General features: G+C 41.9%; 1 protein-coding gene across 4 annotated transcripts in view; it reads right to left on the bottom strand.

Moving 5' to 3' along the window:
• The window catches only part of Mphosph8 (M-phase phosphoprotein 8), a 32,012-nt gene extending 11,254 nt beyond the window's left edge, over window positions 1–20,758 (bottom strand). For 2 of the 4 annotated variants that reach the window (XM_076545063.1, XM_076545061.1), the window contains exons 1-7: window positions 20,385–20,700; window positions 16,148–16,303; window positions 12,264–13,097; window positions 8,690–8,786; window positions 5,863–6,111; window positions 1,940–2,065; window positions 1,778–1,866 (exon numbers count right to left, since the gene is read on the bottom strand). In XM_076545063.1, coding sequence (XP_076401178.1) covers window positions 1,778–1,866; window positions 1,940–2,065; window positions 5,863–6,111; window positions 8,690–8,786; window positions 12,264–13,097; window positions 16,148–16,303; window positions 20,385–20,609 — 1,776 coding nt within the window. In that variant the 5' untranslated portion in view covers window positions 20,610–20,700. Of the gene's footprint in view, window positions 1–1,777; window positions 1,867–1,939; window positions 2,066–5,862; window positions 6,112–8,689; window positions 8,790–12,263; window positions 13,098–16,147; window positions 16,304–20,384 lie in introns of all 4 variants that reach the window. The other 2 variants (XM_076545064.1, XM_076545062.1) reach the window with 2 other exon arrangements.
• Window positions 20,759–21,362: the final 604 nt, after the last annotated feature.

Here is a 21,362-nt window from a genome sequence, read left to right as displayed (position 1 = left end):
ATTTACGTGGATTCTGGGGATTCAAACTCGGGTCCTCACGCTTGATGACAGCCTTTTACACACTAAGCCCATCTCCCTATCTTCTTGAGTTTTAGAAAGATAAATGTTGCTGTCAGGCATGTGGTACACCTTTAATCCCAACACTCAAGGCAGAGACAAGTAGACTTCTCAGAGTACAGGCCTGTGAGGGATATACAGTGAGATCCTGTTTCAAAAAATAAGATAAAATAAATGTTGCCATTAGATTTTACAACCACCCTGTATAAAAAGCAAATATAGTGGCTCATGCACTTGGAAGGTGGAGGCAGAAGGATTTCTGCAAATTTGTGGTCAATCTGAACTATATACACATTGAATTTTAGGCCAACCTGGGCCAAAGGGGGGAAAATTAAGGGGCTGGAGAGATGGCTCTGTGGTTAAGAGCACTTGTTGCTCTTACAGAAGACTCATTTCAATTCTCAGCATCCACATGACAGCTCATAACTAGCTGACCCCTCTCTAGCCTCTGCAGGCTCCTCCATGCACATGATACACAGACATACACTTAGGCACACACATACACACTAAAATTAAATAAGGCCTGGAGAAATGGCTCAGTAGGTAGAATACTGGCTGTTCTTTCTGAGGTCTTGAGTTTAATTCCCAGCACCCACATGGCAGCTAACAACTATCTATAACCAGGAGTTCTGATGCCCTCTTTTTGTGTACAGGCACACATGCAGACAAATATATATATATATATATATATATATATATATAGCCAGGCGATGGTGGCGCACACCTTTAATCCCAGCACTTGGGAGGCAGAGGCAGGCGGATCTTTTTTGGGTTCGAGGCCAGCCTGGTCTACAGAGTGAGATTCAGGAAAGGCTCAAAGCTACAGAGAGAAACCCTGTCTTGAAAAACAAAAACAAAACAAATTACACACACACACACCTTTTCAAAAATGAAAGAAATTCACTGTAATAAATTCTTTATCAAGTTTTCTTGATATAAAATGAATGGCAAATTTTGAAGCAGATGTTGATCAGTTCTCTACCTATAAAATCCTATTTAAAATGACCAGGGAAAGAATTTCACTAAGTGAGTGTGGTGACTCACACGCATAACACCAACACTCAGAAGGTAAAAGTAGGAGGATCAGGTGTTGGTCATCCTTGGTTCTACAGCCTGTCTACATGGCCCTGGATCAAAAAAAAAAATTCTTTAAGTGACTGAAGGCAACCTATACGTATACTTCCCCACCAACAAATAAAGATTACAAATTTTTAAAAAGATTTTTCTAAAAAACAAAAAACAATAAAAATTTTGTTAATAAAAGATTTTAAAGGTCAAAAACATATCATTAAAGCAAAAAAAAAAAAAAAAAAAAAACCCTATGAGAATATAATCATATGATCTCTAAAAAAAATGAGATACTTGAAAGTCATAAAATAAGCCAGGTGGTGGTGGCGCATGCCTTTAATCCCAGCACTCTGGAGGCAGAGGCAGGCGGATCTCTGTGAGTTCCAGGACACCCGGGCTGTTGAACAGAGAAACCTTATTCTCAAAACAAAACAAAACAAACAAAAAAAAAAAAAACAAAAAAAACTACTTAAACCAGTCATTTTAGAGAGCTGGAATTTCAGGGATTCTAATGTACACTTATAGTCTATAGAATTTTGACCTTTAAAATATGAACATGTATTTAACTTTTCTAATAACTGAACTACCACACTGTGTCAGAACTATTATTTTCCATGCTTTTTGTGAGATTTCCTTGCCAAGAACATAGTACCTCTTGATCTAAGTTGTATTCTTCATTTGAGTTCAGTGCAACCTTCACAGCAATATAATCTCCATTTTTCACAGCATCCCTCAACAAATCTATAATGAAAAGAAAGGTGCATTAAATTTATAAATCTAAATTTGTGGAAGAGACAAATATGCAATCACTCACTACTTGGAATCGTATTTGTTGTGGTAAAGGTCTCATCTTCCCCATCAAGATGCTTTTGAAAATCTTCTAATTTCATCCACTCCAACTGCAGGTCCATACCCAAACTCAAAATCTGTTGCCTGCCATCTGGAATATATAAAGGCATCATTAACATATAATCTTATGGAGTATTAAAAAAAACAAAACAAAAAAAAGCAAAACAAAAAACCATAAGGCTGATATTAAACTTGTCTCATTTTAAACAAACTTTTATGTATACTGTGTTAGAATGCCCATGTTTGACCCTTACACTATAACACATTCTGATCTGCATACTCAGGGTAGTCTAAAATGTCTACAGTTACTTTAATAAAATGAAAAACAGAGCATAGACTGGTGGCTAACCTCGAACCCCAAGCACTTGAGAGGCTCATGCAATAGGGCTATCTATGGTAAGTCTAACCTGGGCATCAGTGTGAGACTATCTCAGGAAACAAACACAACCTTATTAGCAGTGGTGACACATGCCTTTAATCCCAGGGCTCGGGAGGCAGAGGCAGGCAGATCTCTTGAGTTTGAGGCCAGCCTGGTCTACAGAGCGAGTTCTAGGACAGTCAGGGCTACACAGAGAACCCCTGTCTCACAAAACAAAAAGAGAAAAAACAGAATATTAAAGAATGAATGCACAATGAATACAAACATTGATGCATGCTTATGACCATACCTGGCTACTTCTTTATGGTGTTACCTACATCGGGAGTCTAGGTTAGAATCTGGATTGATCACACCATTTGTAAAATTAGTTGGTGACAATCTACTTAAAAATTGTATTTTTGCCTGTTTCTGAGCTTCCACGGTCTTAAATGACAGCTTTGATGACTTGTAACTGTTTTTACACTTCTTGGGTAAGGGGGAGAGTGGAGGACACATGCCACAGCACAGTGTAGAAGTCACCAGTCTGTGTCCTCCTTCACACTGCAGGCCCTGGACACCAAACTCAGGTCACCAGGCTTGATGACAAGCACTTTACTTGCTGGGCCATTTTGTTGCCATCTTCTTCTTTTGGGAAAATTACGAAATCTTTGGAACTGGAGAAATGGATCAGCAGGTAAAAGCACTGGCTATTCTTCAGAGAACTGGGGTTCGATTCCCAGCACCCACATCGTAGCTCATAACTTCCTAGAACTCAGTCACACATGATACACAGATATACATGAAGGCAAAACACCCATATATATAAAAATATTAAAAAAAAAAAAAAAAAAAAAACTTTGGAGATAGTAAGATAACTCAGCAGGTAGGGCAGATGCTTGCCAAGCCTGGCCACCTGAATTCTGTCCCCAACCCCATGGTGAAGGAACCACTCCTAGAAGGAGTCCCCTGGCTTGCACACATGTGTGGTGGTATATAACTGTGTTTGCACAGTGTTTCACAAGCTTACATTCCCTACCCCAATGTCAGAAACCTTAGCTTCATGACTACTCCATCTAAAGTGGCCCTATTCTATTAAGGATTTGACTTCCACATAAGAGCTTATGTGTGTGGATAATCTATTATCCTAAAATAGTGACTAAGAGCGTGTTTGTTCTATCAGCCCAAGTCTGGGACATGTGTCACCTTTTCTCTGTCTCACAGCTATGCATGAGCCTGACTGAAGACTCTGTTGTACTAATCAATACAGTCTTCCTAGGGCTGAGTAAATAAGTTTTGTTTTTAAATAAAAATATGTATGGGTGTTTGTCTTGAATGTATTTCTGTGATGTGCATGTAGTACCCGTGGAGGCCAGAAGAGGGTATAGGATCCTATGAAAATGAAGCTCCTGATGGCTGTCAGCAGCCAAGTGGGTGCTGGGAATTGAGCCTGGTCCTCTGCAGGAGCAGCCACCTCTCCAGCCCAACTGCTACACTTTATTTACATAGCAGACTTTGATCACTACTGACAGAATTGGATTTGGCTTCTGAGTCTGCCACATAAATCTCAGAGCTGGTATTTGTAAACTCTTTGGAAAATTATTTTGTTTTTGCAGTGTTGAGAGTGGAAACCAGGGCCCTGCCCTTTGTCACTGAGCTAGATCTCTAGCCAGTGCTAGGAGTTTGATTCTAACCAGATGCAGGCTATGATCAGCTTGAAGTAAATGATAAATCTGGTAAAATGATTTTCTATTAATAAAAATGGCAAAGATTTTAATAGCTTCCTTGAAGTGCTGGAGATCAAACCTAGGTCTTCACATAAGCCAGCTGAGCAGATTTTAGTGACTTCCAATAAATGTTTTACAATTTTCTCCATACAGATCTTGTGTTACTTATCTCTTAAAATATTCTTAGCAATCTTTTAAGTATTAAATATTGCTTGGAAGCTATAGGAAAGGTGGTAAACTTGGGAGGCTGACATACAATTAGGAATTTGAGGCAAGCTTAAGACAAAAACAATTTTTTCAAAAGTCCATTATGCAAAACTACATCTGGAGATGAAATTTTCTACAACATCTAGTGTATTATATATTCTGAACTATTCTTTAAAAATTTCAATATAGGGGCTGGAGAGATAGCTCAATGATTAAGAGGATTTGCTGCTCTTGCAAGGGAACAGGATCAAGTTTCAGTTCCAAGCACCAACATGGTGGCTCACTACTATCCTTAACTCCAGGTCCAGGGGATCCAATACCCTCTTCTGACCTCCTTGGCATCAGACATTCATGTGGTGTGTATACACACACACACACACACACACACACACACACACACACACACACACACACACACACACACACAAAACCACTCATACAAATAATTCTAAAAAAAATTTTTTCAATAATAAGACTAGGTATTTTGATCCTAGAACTTGAGATGCAGAGACAGGAGGATTTCTGTGAGCTTTAGGCCCAGCTTCATCTACACAGCAGCTGCAGGCCAACCAGGGCTATGTAGTGAGACCCTGTCACCAAAAAAAAAAAAAAAAAAAAAATTAAAAGAAAAACATCACAGGGCAGTGGTGGTGCACACCTTTAATCCCAGTCCTGTAAGTTTGAGGCCAGTCTGGTCTACAGAGCGAGATCCAGGACAGGCATAAAAAACTACAGAGAAACCCTGTCTTGAAAAACAAAAACAAAAAAGGAAAAACATCTATTCCTTGACATTCACAGATTATACAAGTTCACATAAAATGAAGGTATCTCCCCAGGTGGCAGTGGCACACGCCTTTAATCCCAGCACACAAGAGGCAGAGCCAGGCAGATCTCTGTGAGTTCAAGGCCAGCCTGATCTACAGAGTGAGTTCCAGGACAGGCACCAAAACTACACAGAGAAACCCTGTCTTGAAAAAACAAAACAAAAACAAAAAAACCAAGCTACTTCATTTATACTTATTATACAGGTACACATCTAAATTCCTCCTTCCCATAGCTTCTGTATTTTGTATTCTACATAAGACCTCCCCTTTTCTCAAAATGTTCCCAGGATAACATTTACAACAGTCTCACTTATATTTCCTATTTTCTACAAAGTTAAAAATACAGGGCAGGGAGTGAGGGCGCGTATCTCTTGTCCCAACACTCAGGAGGTAGAGATAGGAGGATGCTGAGTGCAGCTACATTGTCCTTGAATTAATTCCCTAGGGAGCTGCAGATAACCTTCAATTCTCAGTCCTCTTGCCACTACCCTCTGAGGGCCAGTGTCACCATGCATAGTTTTGATCTGATCATTTTTGGAATAAAATCTCAAGATTAAAAAATTAAGCTAGAAAATAGAAATCTTTATAGTAAGTGTATTATAAGAACTTAGAAAATATTTGATGCATTTAGATGTCAAAGAATGACCTAAGTCTTCAATATTAAGTTATTCAGGAGATCCAAATAAAATCTTTACAACATTCTGAGGGAAGAGTAGATAATATGGGGCACGCAACACTCCTATGTTACTCTACTGAACAACGCAAGCAAACTCACCAGAATTCTCATCTGTTTGGCATCCACTGTCTGAAACTTCCTGATCGCCTTCTGCAGCGATGTATGCCCAAGTGTCCGTCTCATCTCTAGTGTTTCTTTCTTTAAGTGAACACTTGTCCTTGGTTTTGTGATCATCTGTAGTTTTATAATCCACTGGGATTTCTTCTCTTTTCCAATTATTCTCAAGAACATCACTTTTGTCTTCTGTTTTTTTAAATAAATCAAATGCACTTCTGATTTCCTTAAGTGCTAGTTTAAAAATTAAAGCCAATGGTTAAGTATAAGTTGCAAATTTATGTTACAATTAAAAAAAATCTGTGTTCATATTGAATAAACATCTTTTCTGTAGTTTTACTAATACTTGTCTTGGTTATAAAGCAAAGTAATACTTACTCTGAAAGTCACAAATTCATTTTAACTAGTCTTTTCACTGGCTTCTCAGTATCCAGAAAGCTATGACAAAGGTGTATTCAAATCTGCTTGGGTAAATTTTCCTCCTTCCTTCATGTTTTTTTTTTTTTTTTGGGGGGTGGGGGGTGGGGGGGTGATTTCCCTGCGCACACTAGACACATCCTATCAGACCAGATCCTTCATCTTTTATGCCAATTTCAAGTGCATTTTTTGCCTTAAATGAAACCGCTATTTATTTCATGTATGTGGAGTACTGAGTCTGGTTTCCAATACCCCTGCTAGAAAAACCTATATAACCAGCACTTAACAACCCTTCCAAATTGTCTAGTGCTTTGCGTCTTTTCCCTACCCCGCCTCCCCCCCACACCCATTTTTAGTACTCAGGATAGAAGCCAGGACCTTGCATGCTAAGCACATTCTACCACTAATCTATCCAGCCCCCACCCCCATTTCTTTTTTAGTTCAAAGCTAGTGAATTTGGTGGCTTTATCAGGTGCATGGTCCGTGCTCTCACATCATGCTCCTTTCCCCATTCCGCACCAGTTTCTGCACAGGCTCTAGAACAGTCACACATGGGTTGATTGATGCCTTTGCCAGGAGGAAAGGTGGGGTGTGACTAGGAAGGCTGAGATTCCTTCCTTCAGTAGTTCTTTGTCACAACACAGCATAGTAGTTCAGAACACTTGATCAGCAGTGTTCACTCTAGACATCTTGCCCAAATATTAATTTGGTAGTATTTTGAATCTCCAACAAATCTCTGAAATGTAGTGTTTCTTGCATTGTTCAAAATAGATGCAGTCCTTATTGTTACTTTATGTAAGAGCCACTAAGATACATGGCATTACTATTGCCATGTCTGAATCTAGACCTAAAATAAAATCTACTTTTGCAACTGGAGATGCAGCTAATAAGCACTTGCCTAACATGAATAAGACCCTGAATTCCACCTCTAACCTGGAGAGGAAAAGGAATATTAAAAATGTGTGCAGCTGGCCAGGTTCTGTGAGTTTGAGGCCAGCCTAGAAAAATCAAAACACCTCAAGTCAGGAAAGCTGAAGAAATGACATAACGTGTAAGAAGGCCTACTGTGCAATCATGAGACCCGAGTTCAAATCCCCCAAATAAAAAAGGCTGGACATGCCTAAAACTCTGGAACTATGTGGGGTGTGGACAAGTGGATTGCTGGGGCTTGCTGACTGGCAATTTACCCCCAGACTCAGTGGAAGGAAGACCCTGACTCAAGGGTAGGTCAGTGGAGAGTGATAGAGCAGTAACCCCATGTCCTCCTCTGGCCTCTGAGTGCATGGGGCAAACGCCCACACACACCTGCCTACACACATACATATACACCAAACACTAGAGAAACTGGAAATACCCCCAAATTAAACTTGAGTACCAATATGAAGCTATAAGTAGAAAATTACACTTTTAATTTCATTCAAGGGCACAAAAACACTGGAACACTAAAAATGTTTATACATAATGTACATATAAAATAAAATTAGGATATAGACGGGTTCATTCCTAAAAAAAAAAAATCTAATTATACGTACATATTTCATTGAACCAGAATGAAAAATGAGAAACACTTTTTGTCCCAAATATTTCAGAGAAAGGACACTCAATCATTATAATATACTAAATTTTTGTTTTTCGAAAAGGGTTTTTCTGTGATGCTCTGTCTTGGAACTAGCTCTGTAGACCAGACTGACCTTGAACTCACAGAGATCCAACTGCCTCTGGAATTAAAGGTGTTTGCCACCAATGCCCAGTAATAAGCCAAGTTATTAAATAAAGTGTAAAGCTCTAAATTCCCTGAAGAACAAAATTTTATAACATGACAGGGTAGAGAAGAGCTTATCTTTCAGGGTAAACTAAGTCCTTTATACAGAAGGTGTTAGACATTTACTGCTCTTGCAAAGGACTCCAGCTGGGTTCCCAGCACCCATAAAGTGGCTCACAACCATCCATAACTCCAGTTCCAAGGGATCCAATGCCCTCTTTGAACCCTCAAGGACTCCTGCATACACGAGCACTTATATACACCCAGGCACACATATACATATGAAATCAATTAATAATTCTGTTTATTATTTATTCATTTGTTTGTTTATTTGAGGCAGAGTTTCCTGGCTGTCCTGGAACTCCCTCTGTAAAGAAGGCTGAGCCTGGCGGTGGGAGGCAGAGGCAGGTGGATCTTTGTGAGTTCGAGGCCAGCCTGGTCTACAGAGTGAGATTCAGGAAAGGTGCAAAGCTACACAGAGAAACCCTGTCTCGGAAAAACCAAAAAGAAGGCTGGTTTCGAACTCAGAAATCTGACTGCCTCCGCCTTTTGGAGTGTGTGTGTCACCACCACGCAGAAATTAATAATTTCTTAAATGATGGCAATGAACATGGAAATATTTTTTACACTTACATTTTAATCCCTTTGGCTCTTTTCGGCATTTTTCTTCTTTGTCCAAATCATACCTTTTCTGGTATTTTTCTTTGGGTTCATTTTTTTTTGTTTCTTTCTCCTAAAGACGAATACAAAACCCAAACAAGAATAGATAAAAAGCTGATACTGTGTATTTGCAAACCAAAATATTCAAGCATCCATGTCTTTCTACAACTACTTGAGCACATAGCTGGTAATTATTCAATTTTTCTTCCACTGCTCCTCCAATCAAGATTATCCTTTAGACATAATAAGCCTATACAAAATGAAACTCAAAACCCAATACCCTGACCAGGCAGTGGTGGTGGTGCATGCCTTTAATCCCAGCACTCGGGAGGCAGAGGCAGGTGGATCTCTGTGAGTTCAAGGCCAGCCTGGTCTACAAATCGAGATCCAGGACAGGCACCAAAACTACACAGAGAAACCCTGTCTCAAAAAAACAAAAACAAAACAAAACCCAAAACCCACTACCCATCTCCCCATTTTCTTTTAAGAATTTATTATTTAAAATGTTTGCACACAGCAAGGTAATGCAAGCCTAGGGAGGCAGGGACGGATCTACATGAATTCTAGGCCAGCTTGCTCTACGCAGTGAGACCTTGTCTCAAAAACAAACAAAAAACACTTGAATATGATCAAAGTTCACTATATACATGCATGAAAACGTCATTGTGAAATCCAATCTTTTGTACAATAAGATCTAAAGTGCTACAAAATTAAAAAAAAAAAAAAAGTCAGGCAGCCCAGCACTTGGGAGGCAGAGCCAGGCGGATCTCTGTGAGTTTGAGGCAAGCCCGGTCTACAAAGCGAGATCCAGGACAGGCACCAAAATTACACAGGGAAACCCAGTCTCCAAACTGCACCCCCCCCCCCACTCCCAAAACAAACTTCATCTTGGGATTGCAGCGATGGTTCAGAGGTTAAGAGCACTTGGTGCTCTTATAAAGGACCTGGGTTCAGTTCCCAGTCAGTACCCATTATGAGTAACTCCAGTTCCAGGGGGGTCTGATGCCCTTTTCTAGACTTCGCAGGTACATACATGATACAGACAAAGTATTCACACAAATAAATCTTAAAAAATTTAAAAACCCAAACTTAAAGCAACCATACGATTTCATTTCTCTACATTCCCTTGTATCCTTGTAAGCACTACAGATAATGCTTTTGTTTTTTATTTACATTGTACATGTGGGTGTTTTTTTTCTCTATCACATTTTCTGAAGTGTTCCTTCTGGTACACTGACCTCATATTTCAATTGACTATTACAGTCCCCAGGTTGACACATTTTCTGAACCCTTTTCCCCATGGCCTGTCAAACTTACCAGTTTTTCATTAAGGATAAGACTACCACAAATAACCTGGGCGGTGGTGGCGCACGCCTTTGATCCCAGCACTCGGGAGGCTGAGGCAGGCGGATCTCTGTGAGTTTGAGGCCAGCCTGGGCTACCTACCAAGTGAGTTCCAGGAAAGGTGCAAAGCTACACAGAGAAACCCTGTCTCGAAAAACCAAAAAAACTTCTGCTGTTATCGTATAGTTCAGTTGATAGAGTGCTTGCCTAGCATGCACAATGACCTTGGTTCAAGCCCTAGTGTTACATAAACTGATGAAAGACAATCAGTTCAAGGTCATCCTCAGCTCCACAGCCGGTTCATTCTAGACCAGCCTGACACCTTGTTTCATAATCTAATCTTTTGGGTTGAGATTAGAACAATTTCAGTTTCTGAAATGGCCCTAAATAATCTGCTTGTACTACATACTTGTAAAGGAACATTTTCCACCAAAAATTATAAAATCAAGACATGGATCAATTCCCAAAAAATACATCCTGCAGCATTAAATATTCAGCCAAGATTTAAATTTTTATATTAAAAAAGTATATTCATTAGTATGCAAACTTATATACTTAATGCTAAAAGTATATGAATACCAGAGCGAGTTCCAGGACAGCTAGAGTTGTTACCGTTTGTCTCAAAGAGGGGGAAAAGCTTAATAAACTTTTTGATATGGAAAGTTTCCTCCCCTTTTAAAATGATTAAATTATCAAAACCAAGAATAATGGAAACTCATTTTTATAGTTCTTGACAGATATTTTCATAATTTTGAAAATTTCTATTTAAAAACATCAAAGTAATTATTACAATACTGGAATATTATTTTTTTTAATAATTGAAAAATTTGTAATACTAATGTACTGTGTACTTTTTTCCTTTCTGTACTTAAAAAAACTGGGAAAAATTAAAAATGTGGAAACTAAGAACTGGAGAGACGTCTCAGTGACTAAGAGTGCTTACTGCTCTTACAGAACCAAGTACAGTCCTCAGCATCCATGTCTTCAGATGACTCACACCCGCCTACAACTCCAGCTTCAAACAATCTTACACCCTCTGACTTTCGTCGGTACCACAGGTACCAGCAACACATGTGGCATGCAGACACATAAACAAAAATCTTAAAAAGAAAAAAAGCACCACCACATGTGCATGTCTTTAATTCCAGAATTCCTAGAGGCAGAGGCAGGTAGATCTATGTGAGTACCAGGCCAATCAGAGTTACAGAGTGAGATCCCAACTCAAGAAAAAAGAGAAAAAAATGAAAACTAAACTTGTAACCCCAATCCCCAACCCCTAGAAGGGAGTAACAGGAGGATCAGTTCAAGGCTAGCCTGGGCTACAGTGTAGGACATTTTGTTAGAGAGGGGCAGGGAGGAAGTAAGAAAGGCATAGGATCAAGCGAGCCAGTATTCTAACATGAAAGGAAAGGGAGTCAGTAAGTCCCGCCCCTCGCAGAGGAGCTCTGGAGTTGATGACTTCTGGGAGTGAGCTTTCTTTAAGGTTAAGGGTAACTCTCTCATATGCCAGTGGAGGCCCATAGTCAGGAGTATATGGCCAGTTCAAATTGGTCATGATGAAGCTAAAGGAAAAAAAAAGAAAAAAGAGACACATAGTTGGGGGAGGGGAGAGGTGTGAGTGGATCTGGGAGAAGTTAGGGGAAGAGTGGGGGCGAATACATTGTATCACATTCTCAAATAACATTTTTTTTAATAATTATCTGTTATTTTATGAGTTGCCTGCATGTATGTCTGCATGAGTGTGTCAGATCTTGGAGTTACAGTTGTGAGCTGCCATGTGGTTGCTGGGAATTGAACCAGGGTCCTCTGGAAGAGCAGCCAGTGCTCCTAACTGCTGAGCCATCTCTCCAGCCCCCTCAAATAATATTTTTTAAAAAGAGAACACATACACCCCAAAATGAAATTTACTTAAATTGATGAAGCTAATAGGCCTGTCTATACAATGCTACACAACACCTGAATACCTCTACAATTTTTTTGTCATGTTTGATAAACAAGGTGAAAACTTAGGATACACTCAGTGCTTGAAGGTCTGAGCACGTGCAGCAGTCCTTAGGACATCCCATTCACTAAGTACCTGAGGAGTTACACTCCAGCTTGACCGTTTCCTTTGCCATTCCTTGTGCAAGCTCCTGACCACACAAAACCCAGGATAGTCTGCACCAATCACTTCTGTGCTCTACAAGTTCTCTACTGCCCTCACCTCCTCCGCCGCCGAGTCAGGGGCCTTTAGGCCCTTCTCTTCCCCGCTCAGGCTGGAACTCTTCAGGGCCTGGGCAGACACAGGTGACGATAACTTACTTATTAACTCAAGGTTACTTCGGCCCTTGTCCTGACACCTTTGCTTTTTAGGTGTTATTTTCCTTTCTGAAAAAGTGTTTGTGTTCTCTAGCTTCTTGGTTTCTTTTGGTTCCTCAAACTTTCTTGGCTTTTTCTTCTTCCTTCTGACTCTGGCACCAGCATCCTCTTCAGTACTTACAAGGCTATCCAGATGTTTCTCAAAAATACTCTCTTGCACTGTATCCTGTCCTGCTGTTATTTTTGGAGTCTCTTCTCTGTTGTCAGAAAGGAAGTCCTCCCCGTCATCCTCTGGAAGGAGGGACTCATCAGGTCCAGGGGACTCAGACTCCAGTGTGGATTCCAAGTGCCGTTCTTTCTTTGGTTTCCGGTTGTCCTTGACATCCTCTCTTATTTTAAACTTTAAATCTCTTATTTCAGCCCGTTTAGCTTTCTTTAATTCCTTTATTTCATCCTTTTTGGGCTTTTTGGAGTCCTTTAATTCTTCCTTGACTTCCAAAATCCTTTTCTTTGTCCTTACATCAAAACCTAAGTTTTCAGAGGTGCTCTCCAGCTCTGATTTGAATTTATCTTTTAGTTTTCCCAGTTTTGTTTTTTTTTTCCTGAGATCATCTGGACTTTTCTCTTCTTTGCACTTTATTTTTTTCTTTTTCTTCCTTGGTGAAGTGTCTTCTTTTGTGTCACTCTGCTGGTCACTATCACATTGTGTCTCAAATATGTCACTGTTTAAAGTCAGTCTCTATAAAACACAAAAAGGTTAAAACGTTAACATAATTTCAAGGGTTTAGAGAGAAAGTACTAATGAAATCTAATGAAAACATTTTAAAAGCAGATTTGACTTCTTTACCTAAATTTAACATGTGTATTACTTATATTTCTGACTTAGCAAACAGGACTTGGAGGTGATGAAAGTCAATTTAAAAAGGAGATACAACCGGACAGTGGTGGCGCACGCCTTTAATCCCAGCACTCGGGAGGCAGAGGCAAGCGGATCTCTGTGAGTTTGAGGCCAGCCTGGGCTACAGAGTGAGTCCCAGGACAGGCTCCAAAGCTACACAGAGAAACCCTGTCTCAAAAAACCGAGGGGAAAAAGAGAGAGAGAGGGAGGGGGAGGGGGGAGGGGGAGGGGGAGGGGGGAGGGGGAGGGGGAGAGGGAGAGGGAGAGGGAGAGGGAGAGAGAAAGAAAGAAAGAAAGAAAGAAAGAAAGAAAGAAAGAAAGAAAGAAAGAAAGAAAGAAAGAAAGAAAGAAAGAAAGATACGGAGGGAGAGGGAGAGGGAGAGAGAAAGAAAGAAAGAAAGAAAGAAAGAAAGAAAGAAAGAAAGAAAGAAAGAAAGAAAGAAAGAAAGAAAGAAACCTCAAAAAACCGAGGGGAAAAGAGAGAGAGAGAGAGAGAGAGAGAGAGAGAGAGGGAGGGAGAGGGAGAGGGAGAGGGAGAGGGAGAGGGAGAGGGAGAGGGAGAGGGAGAGGGAGAGGGAGAGAAAGAAAGAAAGAAAGAAAGAAAGAAAGAAAGAAAGAAAGAAAGAAAGAAAGAAAGAAAGAAAGAAAGAAAGAAAGAAAGAAAGAAAGAAGAAAAATGTTTGGAGTGCTTTGGAGGTATCAAAATGAAACACGAGTTAAAATAACAGTCTAGTGTATGATGGGCTAGAGCTGACTTTTTATTTGTGTGAGCGTGCATGCATATACATGAATGCCACAGTATATATGCAGAGATCAGAGAACCACATGAGGAATTTCGCTTTTTCTTTTCACCATGTGAAGGTTATCAGGTGTGGCAGCAAGCACCCTCATCTGTTCAGCTATTGGCCCTTCTAGAATGATCTTAAACTTGTTATATTTCAGTTAAATGGAGCAAGCACACTAACTACATGGGAATCTTACTTGATCTTAAAACAGTTCCTACTGAAATGTTTTTCTAATCTAAAAAGAAATTCAAAAATAAGGTGTTTAGCCAGGTATGATGGTATATGCCTTTCTTTAATCCTAGCACTTGAGAGGCAGAGGCAGGAGGATCTCTGAGTTTTAGGCCAGCCTGGTCTACAAAGTGAGTTCCAGGATAGCCAGGGCTACATAAAGAAACCCTGTCTCAGGAAAAAAAAAAAAAAAGAATACTTGTACAAACAATAACAAAAAACTTGAGCAAGCTAATTTTAAGACTCGTTTTCAAAAACTGTCTTATACTAAAAGAGATGAACAGAAAGGATGAAAATGTTTTCCTACATTGTCACCACCGTCTTAATCCTCTGAATCTTCCTGAACCTCTATATAATAGAGCAATGATGGTTGTAGAACAAATGCCCACAAACAACATCTACAAAATTCAGTGATTGGGGTTGGAAGGTTTAACTCAGTGACAAAATATAGGCTCAATACCCAACACTGCCAAAAACCATAAAAACTAGCAGGGGAACTAAAAACTGCTTAACTTTGGTAGGTGTGCTGCTACCTGTAATTCCAGCACTCAAGAGACAGAGGCAGGAGGATCAGAAGTTCAAGGCCAGTTTGATCTGCAGTTCCAGACCAGCCAGATATACAGAGTGAAACCCTGTTTCAAAAACAAAGCCAGGCATGGTAGTGCACACCTTCAATCCCAGCACTGAAAGAATGAAGTAGGTTTATCTCTGTGAGTTCCAAACCAGCCTGGTAGAGTTCTAAGCCAGCCAGGGCTACATTATGAAAGCCTATTTCAAGAAAGAATTATTTATTTGGGTGGTGGTGTTGCATGCCTTTAATCCCAGCACTCTGGAGACAGAGGAAGGCAGATCTCTGTGAGTTCAAGGCCAGCCTGGTCTACAGTATGAGTTCCAGGACAGCCAGGGTGACACAGAGAAACCCTGTCTCGAAAAACAAAAAGGGAAGAATTATTTAAGTAGCAGAAAAGGGTAAAGATGTTAATAACACAGACTAAATATGAATGTAACGTATTATAATCTAACAATATTGTGAACTAGAACAAAATAAGTAAAAAAAAATTATGGCAATAATCACCACATATAATGAATAGTTCCTTACATCATGGGCAAATATGAAATTATGATGTGTCTGTATGTCTTTATGTTCCTTCATTTTTATGTTTATCACTCCTGCTCTTCAGCATGGCACTGGAGCTTGAATCCAAGGCCTGGCACATGCTGGGCAGGTGCTGTACCCCTGAATACACCCTTCTCTTTTGTCCTTGAGATGGGTCACATTGCAGCCCTAGCTGGCCTCCGACTTTCAATAATCTTTCTAATTGTCCAGAGTACTGGGATCACAAGTATGCCCCCTCTTATTAGCCAACATTCATGTCTACTGTAATTTGAGTGTTGAATGTCCTGCAAAGGTCATGTGTTAGAGGCCTGGTCCCTGGAGAGGCATTACTGGGAGGTAGTAGACTCTTAGGGAGGTGAAGCCTAATAAGAAACCTTTAGTTCATTTATGACATGATGCCAAAGAGGACTGGGGAGCCTGGTTTCTTCTGTGCTTCCTGGCTTATGAAAACAAGTACCTCGGGGCTCCTTATCAGAGGTAGACTAATGCTTCTAGAACTGTAGGGCAAAATATACTGTATCTTTAAGTTATGGTAGATATTTCATTACAGTGTAAGCTGACTAGCACAACATACAAACTACACTTGTCTGCCAAATACAATCACAGGACGGGAAAGAAGAGCTGTCTGTGAGGACAAATCAGCAACATGGAATTCACAACACAAATACTGGACATTGTATTTTTCATAATTTACTATACATACTTTCTATAAATAAAATTATGAATATCACACCAAAAAAGTATGAGATAAAACTGGATACCTGAATATCTTTCTTTATTGCCTTAGCTTTGTTCTCAGCAAGTTTCTTCTTAAATTCAAGAAGAACTTCTTTACAGTCCTCCAGATGAACCTCAGGCTCCCAGGTATCATCATCAGATGTATATCCTTTCCATCGAACTTTATAAAGGTTCTTACCCTGTAGTACAAATAAAAACAGACATATTACTGATTAAAATTTCAAAACCATTCAACTCCTGAGAACGTGAAAACTGCATCAAAATGAAAATTAACAAACATCATATTGAAAGTATGCATATTTATCTCTTGAGGCCAGTGACCTAAGGAGGGGAAAAAAGTACCATTAACCCTTTTTCAAAAAAAAAAGAAACAAAAGACTTAGTGAGGCGGAGTTGGCACACGCCTTTTATCCCAGCAGGGGCAGGTGGATCTCCAGGTTTGAGAAATGAGAGTGAGTTCCAGGAGAGCCAGGGGCTACACAGAGAAACCCTATCTCAAAACAAACAAACAAACAAACCCAAAAACCAAAAAAGAAACAAAGACTGATGTCTTTTCTGATCATGAATTATAAAACAATGTATACTCCTAAAATAACAATGAAAAAACAAAAAAGGCAAGTTACTCAACAGTGATTTTTAGTAACGAGATTATTCTGTCATATAAGCAAAACTGCTTAGATTAAAAAAAAAGCAGTGGTATATTTGTACTTCTTTGACAATGTTATTAAATCCTCCAACAGACCAGGGAAGCTGTAAGATCGGGTTGGGAGCAGCAGATGGCTTAGCAGGAAAACTGCTTCTGGCACACACCTGACCTGAGTTAGGAGCCCCAGACCATATTGGAGAGATGATACACGCTGACAACAAAATAGAGGCTGTGAGCAGAGATGTGGCTTAACAGTTAAAGCACTCTGCTGCTCTTACTCTTTCAGGACTAGAATTTGGTTACCAGCATCAATAGGCAGCTCACTACTGCCAGCAGCTCCAGGGATCTGCTGCCCTCTTCTGGTCTCCAAAGGCACCCACATCCACATGCAAAGAAATGATAAATCATTGCCGGGCCGTGGTGGTGCTCGCCTTTAATCCCAGCACTCGGGAGGCAGAGGCAGGTGGATCTCTGTGAGTTCAAGGCCAGCCTGGTCTACAGAGCGAGATCCAGGAAAGGCGCAAAGCTACAGAGAACCCCTGTCTCGAAAAACCAAAAAAAAAAAAAAAAAGAAAAAAAAGAAAAAAAAGAAAAAGAAAAGAAATAAATTTTTTAAAAATAAAAGCAAGTAAAATCTGCTGCTGGGTATGGTGGCAAACACTTACAATCCTTTGAGCAGTAGCAGAGGAAACAGTTGCAGAGTCTGAGGTAAGCCTATGCTTCACAGTAAATTCCAGGCAATCCTGGAACTCACTATATAGACCAGGCTGGCCTCAAATTCACAGATCTGGCCCTGCTTCCTGAGTGCTGGTATTAAAGGGGTGTGCCACCATACCAAGCTTGGATTTTTTTTTTTTTTTTTAAGATATGGAGGCCATAAATTTGAAAAAGAGCAAGGGAGGGTATATAGGAGGGTGTTACTATAATCTAAAAAAAAAAAAAGATTTTTATTGCTGTGGGATGGTCTGTATGTCAAGTTACTCTGATTGGTCAATAAATAAAACACTGATTGGCCAGTGGCTAGGTAGGAAGTATAGGCGGGACTAACACAGAGGAGAATTAAGGGAACAGGAAGGGAAAGGGAGTCACTGCCAGCTGCCGCCATGACAAACAACATGTGAAGATGCCGGTAAGCCACGAGCCACGTGGCAAGGTATAGATTTATGGAAATGGATTAATTTAAGCTATAAGAACAGTCAGCAAGAAGCCTGCCACAGCCATACAGTTTGTAAGCAATGTAAGTCTCTGTGTTTACTTGGTTGGGTCTGAGCGGCTGTGGGACTGGCGGGTGACAAAGATTTGTCCTGACTGTGGGCAAGGCAGGAAAACTCTAGCTACATTTTTATCCCAAAACTGGAGCCAGAAGCTACATACAGCAAGAGTTAAGGCTGCTTATTGCTCTTACAGAGGATCCTAGTTGGGTTCCCAGAATCCATGTGTAGCCATGGGTTTGCCACAGCTGCAGGTTAGCCTCAGAGGACAAACTCAGTCTTGGATCTTGCCTCGTCATTCAACACTACAACAGGAAAGTACAACAGAATTCTTCTCCTGTCCCAATCTCCCAGCAGGAACACTGTGATTACAGACTTGCACCCAGTACTACATGAGCTCTGGGGATTTGAACTCTTGCCCTCTCTCTCTAGCTCCATAATAATGACACTGAATCTCAATGATTTAACTTGAAATTGATGTGAGAATTTTCCTGTGTCAGTAACTGCAGGAGGGTTTCAAGCTCTAGGCCAGCTTGGACTTCAGAGGAAGATCCTACCTCAAAAAACAGGAGGTGTGGAGTAGGGAATGCAGAGAGAAATCTTAAGCGAAGTCTTCCTGGCTAAGAGAGCTGGTTTCTCTTCCAGAAGATTTGGGATGACTCCCACTCATGTGGCAGCTCAAAACCATCTGTAACTCCAGTTTCAGGGGACCCAATGCCCTTTTCTCTGGACAGGCACGTGGTGCACAGATATACACACAGTCCAAACACCCATACACATAAAATAAAGGGTAAAAAAATTCTTTCAAAAAGTCTGTACCATCAGGCCGGACAGTGGTGGCACGAGCCTTTAATCCCAGCATCCAAGAGCCAGAGGTAGGCAGATTTCTGAGTTTTAAGGCCAGTCTGGTCTACAAAGAGAAATCCTGTCTCAAAAAAACAAGAGGGAGGCAGGAGCAGGAGGATCTCTGTGAGTTCGAGGCCAGGTCTACAGAGTGAGATCCAGGACAGCCAAGGCTGTTTGTTACACAGAGAAACCCTGTCTCGACAATCCAACAAACCAACCAACCAAACAAACAAAAACAAACAAACAAACAAAAACAACGAAAAAGGAGCCTCTTAGAGAAAGGCACCACCTTTAAAAAAATCTCTACCATCAAGCCAACATAGTACATGGTAAACAGCAGTTGATTTAAAAAAAGTTTGTCAAAGGACAAAACAAAAAAAACAAAACAAAACAAAAAACAGATGAAAGAGAGCATAAGGCAGATAACAAACAACAGAAAACACAACAGAAACAGAACATCATAGAGGCATGATACTTACCTACTGTCCTTGTTTCTTTCTCCAAGCCCACACTTCATTCACCTACTTAATATTCCGAGGGCTGGGGATAGAGCTCGGTGGTAAAGCTCTTGCCTAGCATTCATGAGACCCTGAGTTCAGTCCTCAGTATCAGAGAACAACAACAACAAAAGACTGGCAAACGCTGTTACTGGACTAAATATCAATGATTCGAACATTAATAAAAGCCACATCCCCAGATTAAATAGGCCCCAAATCCAGAGCAGACAAGACAGATATAAAGAGAAAAGACAATGTCTTAAACAGAGGTCTCCACAGAGCGTAAGGACAGAAATGAGAAAGCATTTTGTTCTGCAGGGTTCGGGAAAGGGAAGGGGGGAAAGAAAGGCATCACCAACAGACAGACCCGGAGACTTGGAAGACCAGAGTAAGAATTTCTCCTGGGAACAACAGTGCCGGCGAGGAGGATGCTAAGCGCTCAAGCATGACGTGCTAAGATTTCCCTCTCTACCTTACTCTCCATCTGAGTTACAATCACAAACGCGCAGAGGAGAAAGGGATGACGCCCAGGTTTCGAAAACGTTTACCACCCCAGCCACTCGGTGTGATTGGGGTTTTACTGCGAAGACGAAGAGGAATTCCTGAATTTAAGCCACGGAGCCTCTTCTACTTTTACAAAATATTGGGACAGCGGTGCGAAGGACGGACTATGACGACTCGTATGGTTCCCACCAGTCCTTCCTAACGGAGAGCAAGGGCCCTGACCGCATCCCCGAAAGATGAAGGCGACGTTAAGTCCGCCACCCCCCCCCCCCCAGCTGTCTCGCACCCTACTAGTCTCCACCACATCCCATGCCACTGCTTCGTCTCGTCTGCCAAAACAACACGTGAAACTTCCCTCCGCATCCATCCTGCACAGACGCGGCCAGGGTCCCTCCCGAGATGTCACTCTGCGCCCGCCCGCCCGCCCCGTCCGTCTGGACCAGCGCGCACGGACCCGCACCCCGCCGCTAGGCTGTGCCGTACCCCGCTCCGATTCTCCCCCTCCGTCCCCGCCCCGGCCCGGCGGCCCCGTCCTCGCCGCGCAGCCCCCACATACTCCCTCGCACTTCATGTCCAGGATCTTCTCCACCTCGAACACGTCGTCCCCATCCTCCTCGCTATCCCCAACGACCTCCGTTCCCTGAGGGGCTGCGTCCTTCTCTTCGCCCGCCGCTCCGACTCCTCCTCCGGCCTCGGGAGAGCCGCCAGTGCTGTCGGGAACTGACACGGCTAGCGCGGCCACGCTCATGCTTTCCTCGGCCGCCGCCGCCGCCGCCGCCATCGCAAACGCGCTGCAAACCGACGCGAAAAACCGCCGGAGACGCGCAGCGAGACGGCTCCGCGCGCGCGCGCCGGCCGCCCCGCCTCGGCCCGCTACAGCGGCGTGACTCGGCCGTGAGGCAAGCCAGCCAATTGTGGGCTCCGAGCCCCCGGATGGGCACACCTAGCAACCAATCAGGAAAAGGCATCCCGCCCCCGCCCCCCTCCCCCGAGAACCCCGAGCAGCCCACGGGAAGTGGGTGGGCGGGTCGAAGGGCGGAAGAAGGCTGCCTCGGGGAAGAGCGGAAGGGGTCCTCAGAGGGGAGTGCGAGGGGCGGTCCCAGTGGGTCTCCTCTGGATGCTCCTCTACCTGAGGAGGCTTGCTGTTGGCTAGCTGGAGCGTCCGTTTCCCTAGGTGTGAGACCTGGAGGGGTCTGGGAAGGGCCCCTCCGCGGTAACGAGACCTGCCTGCGCGGAATGGCTGCCACAGCATTGTTACGTATAGTTGGCCTGGCTTATAAGGTGTCCATGATCGAATCAATTAAACATAGCCTCTAAAGATGAATCATTTCAGTGAGTAACGTCTAAAGATACAGAACGGAGTGGATGCTGGAGAGATGGCTTACAGGTCCTGAGTTCAACTCCAGCACCTACATGGCAGCTCACAGCTGTAACCCCAGGTCCAGGGGATCTGGCAACCCTCACACAGACATACATTCAGGCAAAACACACATAAAAATAATAAATCTTAAAAAAAAAAAAAAAAAAGCCGGGC

This window comes from Peromyscus maniculatus, chromosome 9 (genome assembly GCF_049852395.1).
Source record: "Peromyscus maniculatus bairdii isolate BWxNUB_F1_BW_parent chromosome 9, HU_Pman_BW_mat_3.1, whole genome shotgun sequence".
Lineage (NCBI taxonomy): Eukaryota > Metazoa > Chordata > Mammalia > Rodentia > Cricetidae > Peromyscus > Peromyscus maniculatus.
The sequence above is the reverse complement of the archived record's forward strand: the minus strand, read 5'-3'. Positions and strand labels throughout refer to the sequence as shown.